Consider the following 17,883-nt stretch of genomic DNA (forward strand, 5'->3'; position numbering starts at 1 on the left):
CATGAAAGCTGCATACAAGTTCTTTCCCTTCTCTAGAAACTTTTCCACTAAAGATCTAAGAATGAATATCTGATCTACACAACCTCTTCCATTCCTAAAGCCTCCCTGTTCTTCTCCAACTAATTTCTCTGTTCTTTCTCTAACTTTGTCAATAAGTATCCTACCATACACTTTTCCTATTATACTAAGAAGACAAATGCCCCTATGATTACCATACACTTCTTTTTCCCCTTTTCCTTTGTACAAGGGAATAATTATACCTGACTTCCAATCCTCCAGGACTCTACCTTCCTCCCAGGCCAATCTGCACATCTTCCACATCCATTCTACTACTATCTCTCCCCCATGCTTCAGCATTTCACCACACACTCCATCAATTCCTGGAGCTTTCCCTGATTTAACTTTCTTCATTGCTTCCACAACTTCTATCCTACTGATTTCTTCCTGTCTTCTCACCTCCCTCCTTCTCCCAGCCATTCCCCGGCCACTTATACTCACATTACTTCCATCCTCTATGTTCAACAATTCTTTAAAGTGTTCTCTCCATCTGCTCACTTTTTCTCCCTTCTCCACTAGTAATCTACCATTTTTATCTTTCACTCCCCTGCTAACTTCACTTCCACCCTGTCTTATTCTTTTCACCTCTTTCCAGAACATTTTCTTACAGTCCCTCCACTTTACACTCAAATTCCTTCCAAATTCCTCATCCATTCTCTTTTTACTCTCTCTTACTAATCTTTTCACCTCTCTCTTTCTTTCTACATATAACTCTCTCTTCCGCCTCTCAACTTCTTCCACGCCCCTATTTCTCATCCATTCATTGTATGCTTTCTTCTTTTGTGCCACAGCCTGTTTCACCTCTTCAATCCACACACGCTGTTCCTTGCACCCCCCTCCGTCTTCTCTTCCTTCCACATACCACATCACATGCTGCACATATTTCTTCTGTAAATATCCTACACACACCTTCCACGTCTCCCATCTGCTCCAATTCATATTTGCCCAATCGTTCCTCCACTTCTCTCTTATCCTCTGCCTTTTTCTCATCCTCTTGTAACCTTTCCACTCTCCTTGCAACTACTCCTTCCTCTCGTCTTTCCCTTCTTCTATTCCTCCATCTTTCTTGAATTCTAATTCTGGCCACCACCAAGTAGTGGTCAGAAAGTCCACTCCCCCAACCTCTATAAACTCTTGCATCCATTACACATCTTCGCATCCTTTCATCCACGCACACATAATCAATCATTGCCTTCCTTTAATTCAGTTCACCACCCACCCTTCTCATCACTCGCCATGTATACCTGTGGATCATTTTATGCCTGAAGAGGGTATTGGCTATCACCAAACCCCTCCCAGCACAAATGTCCACTAACGCACTGCCATTCTCATCTATCTCAGCAGGCACACCCCACTCACCAAGTATTCCTTCCACCTTCACATTCCCAGCTTTACCATTCATATCACCAATCAAAAACACTCTCTCATTCCTTCCAAACGTTTCCATGCACACTTCTACATTTGTCCAGAACTCTTCTCTCACTCTTCTAGCACGATCTTGCGTTGGCGCATACACACACACAATCGCCCACATTTGTATTCCAACTTTCAACTTTACCCACACAATCCTTGACCCAACTGATCCATACTGTCTTATGCTCCTCTTTCATCTTTTACTCACAACTATACATACTCCTTCCTTTGCCCTCTCATTCTCACCTACTCTTGCACATATACCCCATCCATACTCACATTCTCTCACACTTTCTCCTTTCCATTTTGTTTCAGTTATTCCACATACATCCACTTTCGCACCCTCAAGCACCTGGACAATCTCTCTCTCTCTTTCACCTCATCATCCGCTCCCCTTCCATTCCACGTTCCGATAGCCATGTCCTTTGTCCGGTCCTTGGTCGTCATCGTTTGGTCAGTCCTTGTCCGAGGCTTGTTGTTTGTTTTTTTTAGTTAGTTGTTTTCCGGGGAGGGGCACTAACCCTCCGCCAACCCTTTTAGTCGCTTTTTATGACAATCAGGGATACTGGGGGAGTATTCTTGACAAAAAAACCCCTACCCCCAGGGGGTAGGGTGTGAGGATAAATTGTTTATGAAGTATCGAGTGCGCAGGATTATGCTTTGACAGGGGGGGTCCTTCAGTGTGTGGTCTTGGGTCCCAAGGATTGTGTCCCAAGTACTCGCTTGGTAACGAGAGGGTTAAGTGAAGTGATACTTTTATGTGTGTGAAATACTAAAACTTGTGACTTGGAAATCATTTCAACCTTATGTAACCACCAGCCCCTTTTTGTGCCTCTACACAGCTGACTGAGCCATGATTCCTGCCTAGTGTTTATATTGGCTATGATCGTTGTCTTTCATTTTTTTTTATTTTTTGCATGAAAGGCCACTGAAACACCATTGCTATCGCCAGATAACAGTGCACAGACTTAACAAATACTGCAATGGATGATATTAAGTGAAATGATACTGTAACATTTTTGTGGCATGGTTTTCCAGGCCCTTCAACTGTCCCACATCCTGGGGGAGGAGGAGGGAAGCTTTGGTGACGACTTGTACTGGCATAGGACAAACATCAGGTGGATGGCATAGGTTTTTCAGGCCATTTTAGGCTTCAAAGTTGAGGTTACCCTCCCTAACCCCATTGAACCCTGTTATATCAACTTCATTATGCGATAATTTGTTATGCAATATGTCTTCACTTGACGCAACCCTATCACATAATGAGGCTGCACTGAACTTTTGAAGAGTAGAGTGGAGGAAGTAGTAGTAGGTGGGCGAATGTATGTTGTGTGCAGAAAGTCAAGCTCAGGGGAGGGTCAGCAAGGATGATTGCTGGGAGGGACTGTGTGTATAAGTTATTTTGGCAGGGAAGTGTAGACGGATATGGTGGTGCGGGTGTGTTTGTTGAGGAGAAATAGATGGAATATGCGGGTCATTTTGGCAGGGAAGTGTAGACGGATACGGTGGTGTACGTGTGTTTGTTGAGGAGAAATGGGTGGAATGCAATGAGAGTATATGAATGGATTATGGCAGTGAAAATATTGTTTGGTAAACTAGTGATTTTAGTTATATCAGCCTATGCCCCACAGGTTGGCTTGCATGATGAAGAAAAAGATAGGTTCTGGGATGATTTGATACAGTACATGTGGTTGGTGGTATGGGGGATGATGTGATTGTAGTTTTGGGTGGGGATGTAAATGATCATATGAGTGAAACAGCTCAAGGATATGAAGGGGTACATGAGGGATGTGCATCTGGTATGAAGAATTCAGAAGGGGACAGGATACTCAAACATGGGGAGGCAGTGAACATGATTGTGCGCAACATGCATTTAAGGAAGAGAGTAAGCTGATTAGATATGAGTCTGGGGGTAACAATAACCATAGTGATTGTTTCCCATCATGAGAGCTGATAGGAGGTTGGCAAAAGATATTAAAGTTATAGGGAGTGAGGAATGTATGCAGCAACACAAATTAATGATATGTGACATGGTGCTCAAGGAGCTGGTGGTATAGAGGAGGACCTATGTGCCCGGGAGGAAATTATGGAAGTTGAAAAGCCAAGCAGTAAGGGGTACTTTCTATAGCGAGATGATTAGAGTAGTGGCTGAATGGAGAGCTGTTGACAGAAGTGTCAATGAACAGTACAGAGTTTTCGAGAACAGTTTCTTGAGATTTACTGATTCAATGTGTGGATGGACAAGAGGCCCTCCAAGACATAAGGTAGCATGGTGGTGGGAAGAGGTTGTAGAAGTCTCAGTTAAGGAAGAAAGAAGATTTTTTTGGTAATGGAAAAGGGGAGGTACAGAGAAGAATACTTACTGCCAGGCTTAGGGCTAGAAAGGAGGTATATAGGGCAAAATTTGAGTCTCAGAGACTTACTGGATGATGTAAATAGTGCTGAAAGGAAGAGTATGGTATTTAAGGTGGCAAACTAGATGAAGAGGGAAAACAGGGCTATCATAGGTGAGGAGTGTGTAAAGAATGATGAAGGAAAGATATTGGTGGACAATGAGGATATTAAAGATGCCCAGAGAGAGCATTATAACCAGTTACTGAATGAGTAGTTTGACTGAAACAGGAAAGATTTTGGTGTCAGTAAATCCAGTGTTTGCTTCATGGCCTTTGATTGATGCTGCAACTGTGAGCAGGGCAATAAACAGGATGCAGTTGGGGAAGGTGGTGGCTGTGTCTGGGTTGACTGCTAAAACATTTAAGGTCTCAGGAGTTATAGGAGAGGGTTTAGTTGTGATTTAATAAATTCAGTGTGAATATATGAGTGTGTTGTTCCAGATGACTGGGTGAGGAGTGTGATTGTATAAGGGGAAGGGAGTTGCACTGGAAAGATGAAAGTATTGAGGCTTCAAACTTGTGGACTAGGTGATGAAGATACTGGAGATAGTCCTAGAAGATATGTTAAGGAAAAGAGATTGATAAGATGCAATTTGGGTTTATGTCAGGCAAAAAGCTGACTGATGCCATATTCATTTTCCAAAAGCTACAGAGAAAAAAAATATATAAAAGAAGAGGGAGCTGTACTTTGTTTTTGTTGATTCGGAGAAGGCCTTTGACAGAGTCTCTAGGGAGGTGATGAAGTGGGCAGTGAGAAAGTTTGGGATTCAGGAGTGGCTAGTTGAAGTGATTATGGCTACATATGTGGGTGATTGCACCAAGGTGACAGTGAATGGAGATTTGACCAATGAGTTTTCTGTAAATGTTGGTGTGCATCAGGGGTCAGTCTTGAGCCCCGTATTGTTTGTCATGATACTTGAAGCTTTGTCATTTAACTTCAGAAATGGACTACAATAGGAGATGTTGTATGCTGATGACTTGATGTTGATTGCGGAGAGTGAAAGGGAGGTGGAGGAAAGATTTAGGAAATGGAGAGACAATGGGGCACAAGGGTTTGAGAGTAAATGTGGATGAAACAAAAATGATAATATATAGGGCTGGTGGTGGAATTGTCAAAGCAAAGGGAGTGTTACCATGTGCAGTTTGCCACAAGGGTGTGGGAAGTAACTCTGTCTTGTTCAAATTTTGTGGTAAGTGGGTGCATAAGAGATACAGTGGTATTAGAGGTTGGCTGCAAAATAATGCTGATTTTTTGTGCAGTGTATCAGAGAGAACACGTAGAGATTATCGGGCATGAAAGGATTGATCGTTTTGGAGAGTTTGTTGAATGTGTAGAGGAGTTTTATTATTTGGGGACGTTATGTGCTGGGGATGGGGCAAGGGTAGGGATTGGTTGGAGGAAGTTCAGGGAGTTGTTGCCTCTGCTAACATTGAGAGGGCTCTTCCTCAATGCCAAGGGATCTTTGTATGTGGCATGTGTTAGGGGTTTAATGCTGCTTGGTAATGAGACCCAGGCAGTAAAGGAAGAGGATATTCTTAGGCTGAAATGTACAGAAATGACTGTGATTAGGTGGATGTTTAGTGCATCCTTGAATGCAAGGCCTGCTATTAAAGAACTGAGAGGAAGGATGGGTCTGGAATGGTGTTGTGATGAAGAGGGGTAAATTGTGTTGGTTTGGGCATGTTGAGTGGATGGAAGATGACATTTGGGTGTGGAGGGTAAAAGGTGTGAATGTTGAGGGTGGGGTTGCTAGGGGCAGATCCAAGAAGATCTGGGACGAGGTCATAGAATGGGATCTCAGGGGTTTGGGACTGAATAGGGAGGCTGCCAGAGATCAACCAGCATGGAGAGCCACCATTGGGTGACCAAGGCTGATGCATGCAAGCATGCTGGAGCTTTTATAAATGAGACAACAATGTCCAGCAATGCATGTTTTCTCCCAGTATTAATTAGGATTAATTACAGCTGAAGGTACTTTCAGTACCATTGTAAATATGTGAACTTATTAGAAAAATTATTGTTTACCTTTTTGAGTCATAATGTGGTTCCACCCGTTACTTTCAGTACCGTTGTAAATCTGTCTATCTATCTATCTATTGCCAGACGCCTCAATCCCGTTTGGGGTGGCCACAAACAGATCACCTCCAAGTTGCCCTGTCCCCCGCCATTTCACTGCCCTGCTCCCAACTCACACCCTCCTCTCTCATATACCTCTCCACCCCATCCCTCCATCTCATCCTCGGCCTCCCCCTCCCTCTTCCCCCCTCCACCTCACTCACATACACTGTCTTCGTCAGTCTTTCACCCTCCATCCTCTCCACATGGCCAAACCACCTCAGTGTGTTCCTCCTAATGCTTCCTATCACATCCACATCCACACCACAACGCTCCTTTATATCCTCATTCGTCAGCCTGTCTCTCCATGTGACTCCACAGACTCCTCTTAAATAACTCATTTCCACTGCTCTCACTCATGACTTGTGTCCTGTCAACAATGTCCAAGCTTCACATCCGTACGTTAGAGTTGGTATCACAATACTGCCATGTAGTAACTTTTTCACTTCCATGCTCACTTCCCTGTTTCTTATCACTGCTTTCAAAGAACCAGCAACCTTTCTTCCCTGCTGTACCCTTTCAAGCACTTCACCCTCCAAACCTCCATCCTTACTCATCACACTACCCAAGTACTTAAACGTACTCACATTTTCCAATTCCTCACCATCCAACCTTGCTGTACATTCACTGACTTCACCTCTCTCAAAGACCATCACTTTACTCTTCCCTACATTCACCTTTAGATTCTGTTTCTTACATACTCTCCCAAATTCATCCACCAAGCCTTGCAGCTCCCCTTCGTCTTCACTCAACAACACAGTATCATCTGCAAACAACAGTACAGGGAGTTTCCAAACACTATCCTCTCTCACCAGGGCCACTCCAACATCCACTACCCTACCTTGTACCTCTTTTATAACCCCATCCATGTACAGATTGAACAACCATGGAGACATGACACATCCCTGTTTCAACCCAACTTTCAAAGAGAAAAATTCACTTAGTTCACCATCCACACGCACTGCAGCCTTCGCACCATCGTACATACTTTTCACAGCATTCAACAACTTCCCATCTACTCCATATATTCTTAACACTTTCCACAATCCTTGTCTATCCATCCTGTCATATGCTTTCTCCAAATCCATGAAAGCCGCATACAACTTCTTTCCCTTCTCTGGAAACTTTTCCACTAAAGATCTAAGAATGAATATCTGATCTACATAACCTCTTCCCTTCCTAAAGCCTCCCTCTTCTTCTCCAACTAATTTCACTGTTCTATCTCTAACTCTGTCAATAAGTATCCTACCATACACTTTTCCTATTATACTAAGAAGACAAATGCCCCTATGATTACCACACACTTCTTTTTCCCCTTTTCCTTTGTACAAGGGAATAATTATACCCGACTTCCAATCCTCCGGGACTCTACCTTCCTCCCAGGCCAATCTGCACATCTTCCACATCCATTCTACTACTATCTCTCCCCCATGCTTCAGCATTTCACCACACACTCCATCAATTCCTGGGGCTTTCCCTGATTTAACTTTCTTCATTGCTTCCACAACTTCTATCCTACTGATTTCTTCCTGTCTTCTCACCTCCCTCCTTCTCCCAGCCATTCCCCAGCCACTTATACTCGCATTACTTCCATCCTCTATGTTCAACAATTCCTTAAAGTGTTCTCTCCATCTGCTCACTTTTTCTCCCTTCTCCACTAGTAATCTACCATTTTTATCTTTCACTCCCCTGCTAACTTCACTTCCACTCTGTCTTACTCTTTTCACCTCTTTCCAGAACATTTTCTTACAGTCCCTCCACTTTATACTCAAGTTCCTTCCAAATTCCTCATCCACTCTCTTCTTACTCTCTCTTACTAATCTTTTCACCTCTCTCTTTCTACATATAACTCTCTCTTCTGCCTCTCAACTTCTTCCACGCCCCTATTTCTCATCCATTTCATTGTATGCTTTCTTCTTTTGTGCCACAGCCTGTCTCACCTCTTCAGTCCACCACGCTGTTCCTTGCACCCCCCCTCCATCTTCTTTTCCTTCCACACACCACATCACATGCTGCACATATTTCTTCTGTAAATATCCTACACACACCTTCCATGTCTCCCATCTGCTCCAATTCATATTTGCCCAATTGTTCCTCCACTTCTCTCTTATCCTCTGCCTTTTTCTCATCCTCTTGTAACCTTTCCACTCTCCTTGCAACTACTCCTTCCTCTCGTCTTTCCCTTCTTCTATTCCTCCATCTTACTTGAATTCTAATTCTGGCCACCACCAAGTAGTGGTCAGAAAGTCCACTCCCCCAACCTCTATAAGCTCTTGCATCCATTACACATCTTTGCATCCTTTCATCCACACACACATAATCAATCATTGCCTTCCTTTCATTCAGTTCACCACCCACCCTTCTCATCACTCGCCATGTATACCTGTGGATCATTTATATTTACCGTTGTAAATATGTGAACTTATTAGAAAAATTTTAGTTTACTTATTTGAGTCAGGCTGTGGCTCACCCGAGCTTGTTTTATGAGAACCCACAGTTTGAGAACCCCCTCACTGATTATCTTATACATATACAATAATACTGTACAGTTCTGTGTTACAGTGGCTATGTTTCTAATTCACATTATGAATTAAGCCACATTTTGGTAATGGTTAATGAAAGTGTAATGTATTGTTAGAGTGTTATATCATGTTTAAATTCTTTATCAGCATACTGCGTTTTGTATTACTGAAATGTCATTCCAGTGCTTGGGAGTTTCATTTTATTTTTTTTTTATTTATTTTTTTTTTATAAATAACAGAACGGAGGAAGGATTTGGAGAAAGCATATGCCAGGGTGGATAGACAAGGATTGTGGAAAGTTTTAAGAATATATGGAGTAGATGGGAAGTTGTTGAATGCTGTGAAGAGTATGTATGATGGTGCTAAGGCTGCAGTGCATGTGGATGGTGAAATAAGTGATTTTTCTCTTTGAAGGTTGGGTTGAAACAGGGATGTGTCATTTCTCCATGGTTGTTCAATCTGTACATGGATGGGGTAATAAAAGAGGTACAAGGTAGGGTAGTGGATGTTGGAGTGGCCCTGGTGAGAGAGGATAGTGTTTGGAAACTCCCTGTACTGTTGTTTGCAGATGATACTGTGTTGTTGAGTGAAGATGAAGGGGAGCTGCAAGGCTTGATGGATGAGTTTGGGAGAGTGTGTAAGAAACGGAATCTAAAGGTGAATGTAGGGAAGAGTAAAGTGATGGTCTTTGAGAGAGGTGAAGTCAGTGAATGTACAGCAAGGTTGGATGGTGAGGAATTGGAAAATGTGAGTACGTTTAAGTACTTGGGTAGTGTGATGAGTAAGGATGGAGGTTTGGAGGGTGAAGTGCTTGAAAGGGTACAGCAGGGAAGAAAGTTTGCTTGTTCTTTGAAAGCAGTGATAAGAAACAGGGAAGTGAGCATGGAAGTGAAAAAGTTACTACATGGCAGTATTGTGATACCAACTCTAACATATGGAAGTGAAGCTTGGACGTTGCTGGAAGGACACAAGTCAAGAGTGAGAGCAGTGGAAATGAGTTATTTAAGAGGAGCCTGTGGAGTCACATGGAGAGACAGGCTGGCCAATGAGGATATGAAGGTGCGCTGTGGTGTGGATGTGGATGTGATAGGAAGCGTTATGAGGAACACACTGAGGTGGTTTGGCCATGTGGAGAGGATGGAGGGTGAGAGACTGATGAAGAGAGTGTATGTGAGTGAGGTGGAGGGGGGAAGAGGGAGGGGGAGGCCGAGGATGAGATGGAGGGATGGGGTGGAGAGGTATATGAGAGAGGGGGGTGTGAGTTGGGAGCAGGGGAGTGAAATGGTGAAGGACAGTGTGACGTGGAGGTGATTTGTTTGTGGCCACCCCAAATGGTATTGAGGCATCTGGCAATAGATAGATAGAGATAGGAAGGAAAAAAAAAATGAGTAAAAAAAAATAATCCATACACCGGATTACTTGTGTCCTCTGTTCATAAAATATCTGTAACAGTTAGACTTGAACAGTTGTGGGTTGAAATTTGGAGGGAAACAACTCTGGGGAAGCGAGTTCCAGAGAAATGCAGTTCAGGGAATGAAAGAATTCTGATAGGCAGAAGTTCTGCAATATGGCTGAGTGACATTCCAGTCATGAGTGCTACCAGATGCCTGTGTAGCATGAGGGAAGGCATGGAGAGGTGGCACCATGGACGCAATTTCGTCTGAGCATTTGCCAAAAATATATCTGTAAAATAATGCAAGGGAGGCAACATTCCTTCTTACTTGTAGGGGAGGTAGTTTATATGTAATGGCAGGGTTGTTAATGATTCTAACAGCTTTATTCTGAATTTTGTCTGGTTGTCTTAATGCAACCTCTCCACAACCATTCCACAAGGGTGAGCAATATTCAAGCTGAGAGCGCGCATGACTCTTATAAATTATATATAGCTAACTGCTCATTGGCGAAGAAGTTACGGACTCTGTACAATAATCCAAGTTTCTTTGAGACGGTTTTAGCAAGTGATCTGACATGAGAGGTCCAGCTGAGGGCACTGTTAAGTGAGACGCCAAGAATTTCAGTACATTTGAAGATGGGAATATTAGTAGCACTGAAGGTAATGTACGAATCTGGCAATATCTGCCTATTAGTAAACTGTATATATTTAGTTTTACTAGCATTAAAAGAGACAAGGTTGTTTTGTCCCCATTCACTGATTGTAGATAGATCTTGATTTATGGAGATGGCTGTACTGAGTTGAGAGGTAGAAATATTAGACTTTGTAAATGGATGTCTGAGTGTGAATGAACTATGTAGTGTTGAGTCATCTGCATATGAGTGAATGGGATTGTGGGTGACAGATAAGAGATCATTAATATGAACCAGAAATAGGGTTGGCGCCAGAACTGATCCCTGTGGCACGCCGGCATTAATTGAGTGGAAATTGGAATATACATCATCTACTTTTACTCTTATTTTCCTGTCACTAAGATATGAAGAAATCAGAGGAACAAAAGACGTTAGTCCATAGCAAGGGAGTTTGGACAGCAGGGAACAGTGCCATACTCTGTCGAAAGCTTTAGAGATATCAAGAGCTACTGCATGAGTTTCTCCAAAAAGATCAATTGATTGATGGATAGTATGAGTTAAGAGATTGAGTATGTCAATGGTGGATCTTTCGTGGTGAAAACCATATTGTCTATCACTAATTAAGTTGTTGGATTCAAGATGTTTAACAGTGTGGTTATTAATTAAAGTTTCAAATACCTTACCAAGAAAAGATGTGACAGCTATTGGTCTGTAATTGGAGGGGTCAGAGGAACTTCCTTTCTTCGGAACTGGGTGGATGTTGGCTTTTTACCATGAATTTGGGAATAAAGAAATACGTATGCATAGTCTGAATAATGTAACTAGGACAGAGGCAAGTTAAGGGGAACACTTTTTCAAAACAATTGGAAGAAATCCATCTGGGCTTGGAGCTTTGTTGGTAGGTAAATTGTCTAGGATGGATTTTATGTATCTTGTCTGTATTTTAAGTGGAGCAATTTCGAGAGAATCAAGTTCCAGTACTGGGACATTCTGGCTGGTATCATCTATGGTAGAGTTTCTGGCAAAGGTACTGCTAAAGATACCTGCTTTCCCACATGGTTCATTTGTAATGTTGCCATCTGAAGATTTTAGTGGGGGAATGGAAGATGACTTGTTAAAGTTATTATTGAAAGAATTAAGAGTTGACCAGAATATTCTATTTTCATTAGGGTTGTTAAGTAGTTTTGATGCTTGCTTTTGAAGAAAGTTTGATTTAGATAGATTTAATACAGGTTTTGCATGATTTCTAGGAATTTTAAAATGGGAGAGTGATTCAGATATTTTTTATTTTAAGTAAGAGTTATATGCTAATGACTTTTGGGCTGTTGCTCTGGCACAGTTGCCATCAAACCATTTTGGAGAGTTCGATCTTTTAGTGAACTGTTGACTTAGTATGAATAAATCCATACCAGCTAGTATTAAGTCGCAAATGTGGGACTGGGTAGAATTGGGATCACTAGAGAAGAAAGACTGCCATGGAACATCAGCAAGATAATTTCTAAATCCATCCCAGTCTGCCCTATCAAAGTGCCATTGGGCCACCCTGACAGGTTCAGAACGGGGAGGTGTGGGACGGTTAACTAATGAGGCTTTGATGAGATTGTGGTCAGAGGATCCAAGTGGTGACAGTACCTCTATCCTGTATTGATTTGGATTACTGTATTTGTCAAGAATAAATCCAAGAGATGGGCATTATGGTCAGGGTTATCAGGTATTCTGGTTGGTTGCATTACCAACTGGGTGAGATTAAACGATTCCGCAAACAGCACGCACTCTAGACTAGCGTCGTCAGTCCGGGCAGAATGCAATAACCATTCAACATTTTGCATGTTAAAATCACCCAAAATGGTAATTTTGGTGCCAAGGGCAAGGTCAAGGTTACTCAACTGAGTGGATATGGAGTCAAATACACTGGGTTCAGAAGAAGCATTGGGGGAACGATAAACTCCACAAATGTATTTGGTAATGTTTTGACAGTTTAATTTATATAATGAGTAATCAAAACTGGATGAAGTGAAGTTTAAAACAGTGTCAACTGCATATTGGGATTTGATATAACAACAGGTGCTGCCCTTGTTACGGAAGTTTGTAAGGAGATGGTAACCGGGAAAACAAAATAGAGATACAGTATATCGGTAGAGGGTGCGATTTGTGGTTCTGTGAGGAAAAGGGCCAAAGGGGATATGGAGTGATGGAAAAAATGAACTGAGTTTAAATTTGTGGTAAGGCCGCGGATGTTGGTAAAGAATAAGGCTGCACTCTCACTTCTTCGCCGACGAGCATTCCTAGAGATAAAGCCTCAATATAACGGATTTCAATAGACCGGAATTCGCTTTTATCAGAAATAAGGAGATACCAGACTAAATTCTTGTATATCGGAAAAGGTCCAGTAAAACGAGAAGCAATCTGAACTGTATGACCACTTACTATGTTCACCACAGTAAGGTATATAAAAGATGTTTTTATCAGTATTTAGTACATTATTATTACAGTATATGAATTATACCATTTGATTATTGTAGTGAGTATATAATAGAGCACGGTACTACAATGTAGTGAAAACAGTTTGAAATCCATTGGTGTGATCCAAATTAATGTCTGATATATCGGAAAAAGTCCAGGTTAGCAGGGGGAAGTCCAGTTGTCATTTTCATTGGAATTTCACTTTTTTCAGAATGGCTTGGGCCCCAATTAGTCCATTGTAGTGAGGTTTTACTGTACCTGTACTTACTTCTGGAGACATTGCAGAGTATGACATTTCATTGTCAGAAAATGTTGGTTGAGTGTTTATTGTATTGATTTCTGCTGAATTACCGAGAATCATATGGCTTTATTTCAGCATTCACATCATGTCGCTTGGGACGATGACCTGCACAAGGTGCGGGGAGAGCTTCGAACCCCAGGAAAAGATTGTCAACTCTAATGGGCAGTTGTGGCACACTCAGTGCTTTGTGTATGTATTTTTTGTAGTTATCAGAAAGTGAATTTGGAAGTGCAGTAATGGTATGTTAAACTGTAAGATAAATTCTATAATGTAGGTGATATGCTACAGTATGTATGCAAGTACAGTACCTAGTCATAAAACTGTTATCATCTGTGTCAGTTTATTTACCCATTAGATGTTAGCATTCATTAACATAAATTATCAGCTATGTACATTATGTTGTAATCAGAATACTTTTATGTTATTTACCAGTACTGTAATTATTCCTAAGAATGTACAGTTATTCATCTTCTTTATTAGGTGTGCTCAGTGCTTCCGGCCTTTTCCTGATGATATTTTCTACGAGTTTGAAGGTCGAAAATACTGTGAACCTGACTTCCAAGTTTTGTTTGCTCCATGCTGTGATAAGTGTGGTAAGTTCAGTATTTTTGTACATTTTTGGATGTACAGGTTGGTTGTAAGGCTTCAGTAATTGTGACCCATAGAAACAAGTACGGTACTGCACAGCTGATGGTTGAATTTTTACAAGATAGTTGTGGGTCATTTCATCGTGAGGAACGTTACCTTCGGAGACAAGTTATTGAATTACTCTCAGTTATATTTGCAAAAGTATGCAATATAAATACAGTAAATGGTTTTTGCATGCTACATAACCAACACTTCACACCACATCATACCACAGTTGGATTGTTTATATGTTTTAACTTGGATGTTATATAGATTTTCAAAAGTTGTGTGAGGAGCATTACCACAGTGCAACCCCCCCTTGTAGTTTGCATAAGCAGTTTGAGTAGGTCTGTGATTTGACTGGTTCAGTAAAGGAGTGCTTTATACCAGTAATATGTCATTAGATGAGGATCCTAACCATACCCAGCAAATTTGATTATTCCTAATAGGTATTGTGCTGTTAAGGAAAATCTTACTATCAGGCATGTTACCGGAAAAGTGAGAAACATTACTTGTGTGATTTTTGTTGAAATATGATTATACTGTCCAATCAACTCTTGTTACAATTACAGTAATTGTAAGTATCAAAAACATAAACAAAACTTGTACTGATGTGAAATTTACATATATAATAAACAAACCAGAAAGTGGTTGGTGGGGTCACACACCATCCCCTCACTTGATGTAGTGCTGCTCTCAGGTGCTTACCCTTTCCTGTCTTCCTTCTATCCATCTTTTCTCTTCTGTCCGTCTTTCCTTCATTCTTTCCCCTTCCTTCTGTGTACAGGTGACTCTACACTGAGTGACAAGCCAAATGGTTTCCTGTACAGGAAACCATTTACCATAAACCATTTACCACGTTGGGTGATAACCATACAACCAAATTATGGTATCTGGTGGTTTAGTGGGTAATGAAGGCTTTTCAGTCAGATTGAGCTGATGCAGATTGATATCGAAGGAGTGGTTGGGGATTATTGTTTGTGTAATGCCACTCAAGGATGAGTGAGGCTTGGCACTCTCATCTTAAAGGTCAGGACCAACTTACCTATCCCCGGGCTCGTACGCTCCTCATGGGGCAACGCTGGATTAGATGATGAATGAGTGAATGAACTAATCAGAAGACAACTCTTGTTTAAGTGACATCAACTTGTTCAAGTGACATCATCGTGACATTAACTTGGACTAGTTGATTGAGGAGGGAAAAGTCACCCTTTTGAATGTATGTACAGTACCATTCTTGATATTTGAGGAGTTGGCAAAGCCTGCACAACCATGCCCTGTGCTATCTCATCTCTGTGTGGGTTGTCAAGGAAATGAAACTGAGTATGGCCCACTTTGTTGTTGCACCCCTCTTTCTGAGGTAATTAACTTTGATCATGCTCTCTTCAGGAGCTGCCCCCCCATTTCCTTGCTCGTTGTTGTCGTAGGAAGGCTTCGCAGATGTCTCCCCTCTTCTTGAGTCCCTGTTGCTGCCTCAGCTAATTTTGCAAGGCTCTTTTTTTTCTACTGTTGCTTCTTCCTTCCTTTCTCGTATCCTCTATATTCTATCTGTGACTTTAAATAGCGTGAACTTTTCCACATACGTCAAAATTCTCATCAGTGACATAGAGTAAGTTGCAACAGGAAGGATTAGGGTGTGCCCTTGAGCTATTGGTCAGGCCAGTTGTAGGGATCATGGTGGTTCGGCGCAACCCCAGTGTGTAGACCTCTGCAGAGGCAGAACTGCTGCTGAGCTGCAGCTTTTAGATCTGGAGGCACTGTTGCTTAGTGGTAGGACTCTTAGCCGATAGCTGGTGGCCCATCATTGTGCTGGGAGGCTTTGCTCTCCCACATGATGTTGCTGTCCCTTCTAGGGTAGGGTAGGGAGTGCATCCTTGGAGCTTGATTCCTACTTGGGTCATTGGCCAGGCCTCTAGACTCTGGGTTCCACCCAAATAATCCTTTTTTTTTCAACAGTTACGATGAACTTTTTCCTTCCCGGTGAAAAGTCATGGCATGGGTTTCTAGTTCCCCCTTCCCCGGTTCAGCCGATTTTTTTTTATCCCGATGATGACTCCGGCTTCTCTTCCTGGTGCTCCTCTGACTCCTTCCACTGTTCCCTTGCCTGTTTCTTCCTGCTCATGTACACCAACTCCTGCCCTACAGTCCCTTCCATGTACTATTTCACCTACCTGTTCTTCATCCATAGTAACCCTTGCACCTTATCAGCCTCTGCACTTCCCTCCGTCTGTCTGTCTGTCCTGTTTCTTCAGCTTCTCCATTCTGTCCTTATACTGCTTCCCGACTCCCTACCTCTACTTTGCCCACCTCCCATTTTGAACCTTAGAGCTGGTGTCAGTATTTTAATATTACATTCGAAACGGATGACTTCTCACTGCATCATTCCTTGTTACGGCAGGTTGGTTCCGACGTTACGTTCTCTGTAAGACCAAACAGCTCATGCCTTCTCAAAGTCCAGAATGCTGCACAAGCGGAGAAAGTAAAAGCATTAGTGGACCCGTCAGGGAATCCAGTCCTTGTTTTTCCAGACATCCAGTTGAATTTCATTACTGGTACTGTCTGACCTTCCTCTTACAACTCTTTTGGGATTAGACCGTTCTCAAAATGTGGTGTGGACATAAAACTTATCCTCTTTGAATAGAAACCCCGAATCCTGTCTGTACAGTGCTACACAATCCCACCCAGAGGATGCAGCCAACAAGCAGCCAACATCAGCAAGATAGTTTTTGAGTCCCTTGACCTTCCCTCCACCGTTATTATTGGAGGCACAGTCCTCTCCATGAAGGAATACGTTCCTCCCCCTCATCCTTGCACTTCCTGCAGGCGATTTGGTCGCCCTGCAAAGTACTACCGATGTTCAGCTGTTTACCCCAACTGCTCGCAAGCTGGACACCAAGCATCCACTTGCATGTCCACTTTCCAGTCCTGCCCAAACTGGGGGGGGGCAACATACAGCCTCCTACAGGAAATGTCCCACCTACAATTTTGAAGCAGAAGTGTCCCACATCAGGTGGAAAACAGGGCTTACCCTCCAAGAAGCCTGTCGACAGGCACGTCGCTTGGGGCACTCCCCTGGCATCTCTTACTCCCACATGACTAGACCCACTCCTAAATCACAGGTTTCAAGCTCATCTGGTGTTTCTACTCCTATTCATTTCAAATTTTTTTGTCACTCTTGCCTCTCTTTCTGATCCCTCTTCTTCCCCTCCCTCACTTGTTCATTCCACTTCTTCCACCCCTCCTCCTTCTGATACAGTATACAGTACTCCCATTCATCTCCTCCCTCACCTTTATCTCCCCAAGCTAACAAACATAAATGTGCTGTTGTCTCCTCTCCATCTGATATTCCTGGTCTTTCCCCCCCTTCCTCTACTGCTCAGCCTATCCAGCCTGTCTGGTGTTCCCTCTCCTCCAGACAACAGCACCATAATGCTGTGTCTCCAGCTCACATTCAGCCTTTGTCCTTTCCTGTGGATGCAGAATCCCCACAAAGTATAATCAATTATCTTCACCATACCTCTTCCTTGCCTGCCTTTGTCACTGCAGAAAAACATTCCTCCCCTTCCCCACTCCCCACTACCCCCATTCCTCCAACCTCTCCTTTACTCTCTCCTCCCGTTTCTACGTCTCCAGCACCTCCTCTTCCCCTCTTTTCTGTTTCCCACTCTTCCTTTATTCAACCACCTGCCTGCTCTGTAATCTCCACATCCTCCCTATCTTCTCTGATCTCTTCCGTCATTGATTTGCCAATGCCTCTTGGGTACTTTCTCCCTCAATGCTGTAAGCAGTCTCTGCGCTCTTCCTACACTTGATTTTCCATAGTTCTGGCACTCCTTCAGTGGAATACTAGAGGCATCTGTACCCATTGTATGGACCTTCACTTTCTTAATTCCATCCATAATCCACTTCTTATCTCCCTTCAGGAAACCTTTCTTTATACTTCCCCAGTTCCTATCCCTGGCTATA

At 42.5% G+C, this 17,883-nt stretch overlaps 1 protein-coding gene across 2 annotated transcripts in view; it reads left to right on the forward strand.

The window, feature by feature from the left end:
• Positions 1 to 17,883, forward strand: part of stck (LIM zinc finger domain containing stck) — a 171,656-nt gene that overhangs the window by 76,155 nt on the left and 77,618 nt on the right. Inside the window, exons 3-4 of one of the 2 annotated variants that reach the window (XM_080264791.1) lie at positions 13,366 to 13,479; positions 13,771 to 13,883. In XM_080264791.1, the coding sequence (XP_080120917.1) occupies positions 13,366 to 13,479; positions 13,771 to 13,883 (227 nt within the window). The remainder of the gene's footprint in view (positions 1 to 13,365; positions 13,480 to 13,770; positions 13,884 to 17,883) is intronic. The other variant, XM_080264794.1, reaches the window with a different exon arrangement.

Source organism: Coenobita brevimanus, chromosome 14 (assembly GCF_032717465.1).
Source record: "Coenobita brevimanus isolate Jiangsu-jjx chromosome 14, ASM3271746v2, whole genome shotgun sequence".
Classification (NCBI taxonomy): Eukaryota; Metazoa; Arthropoda; class Malacostraca; order Decapoda; family Coenobitidae; genus Coenobita; species Coenobita brevimanus.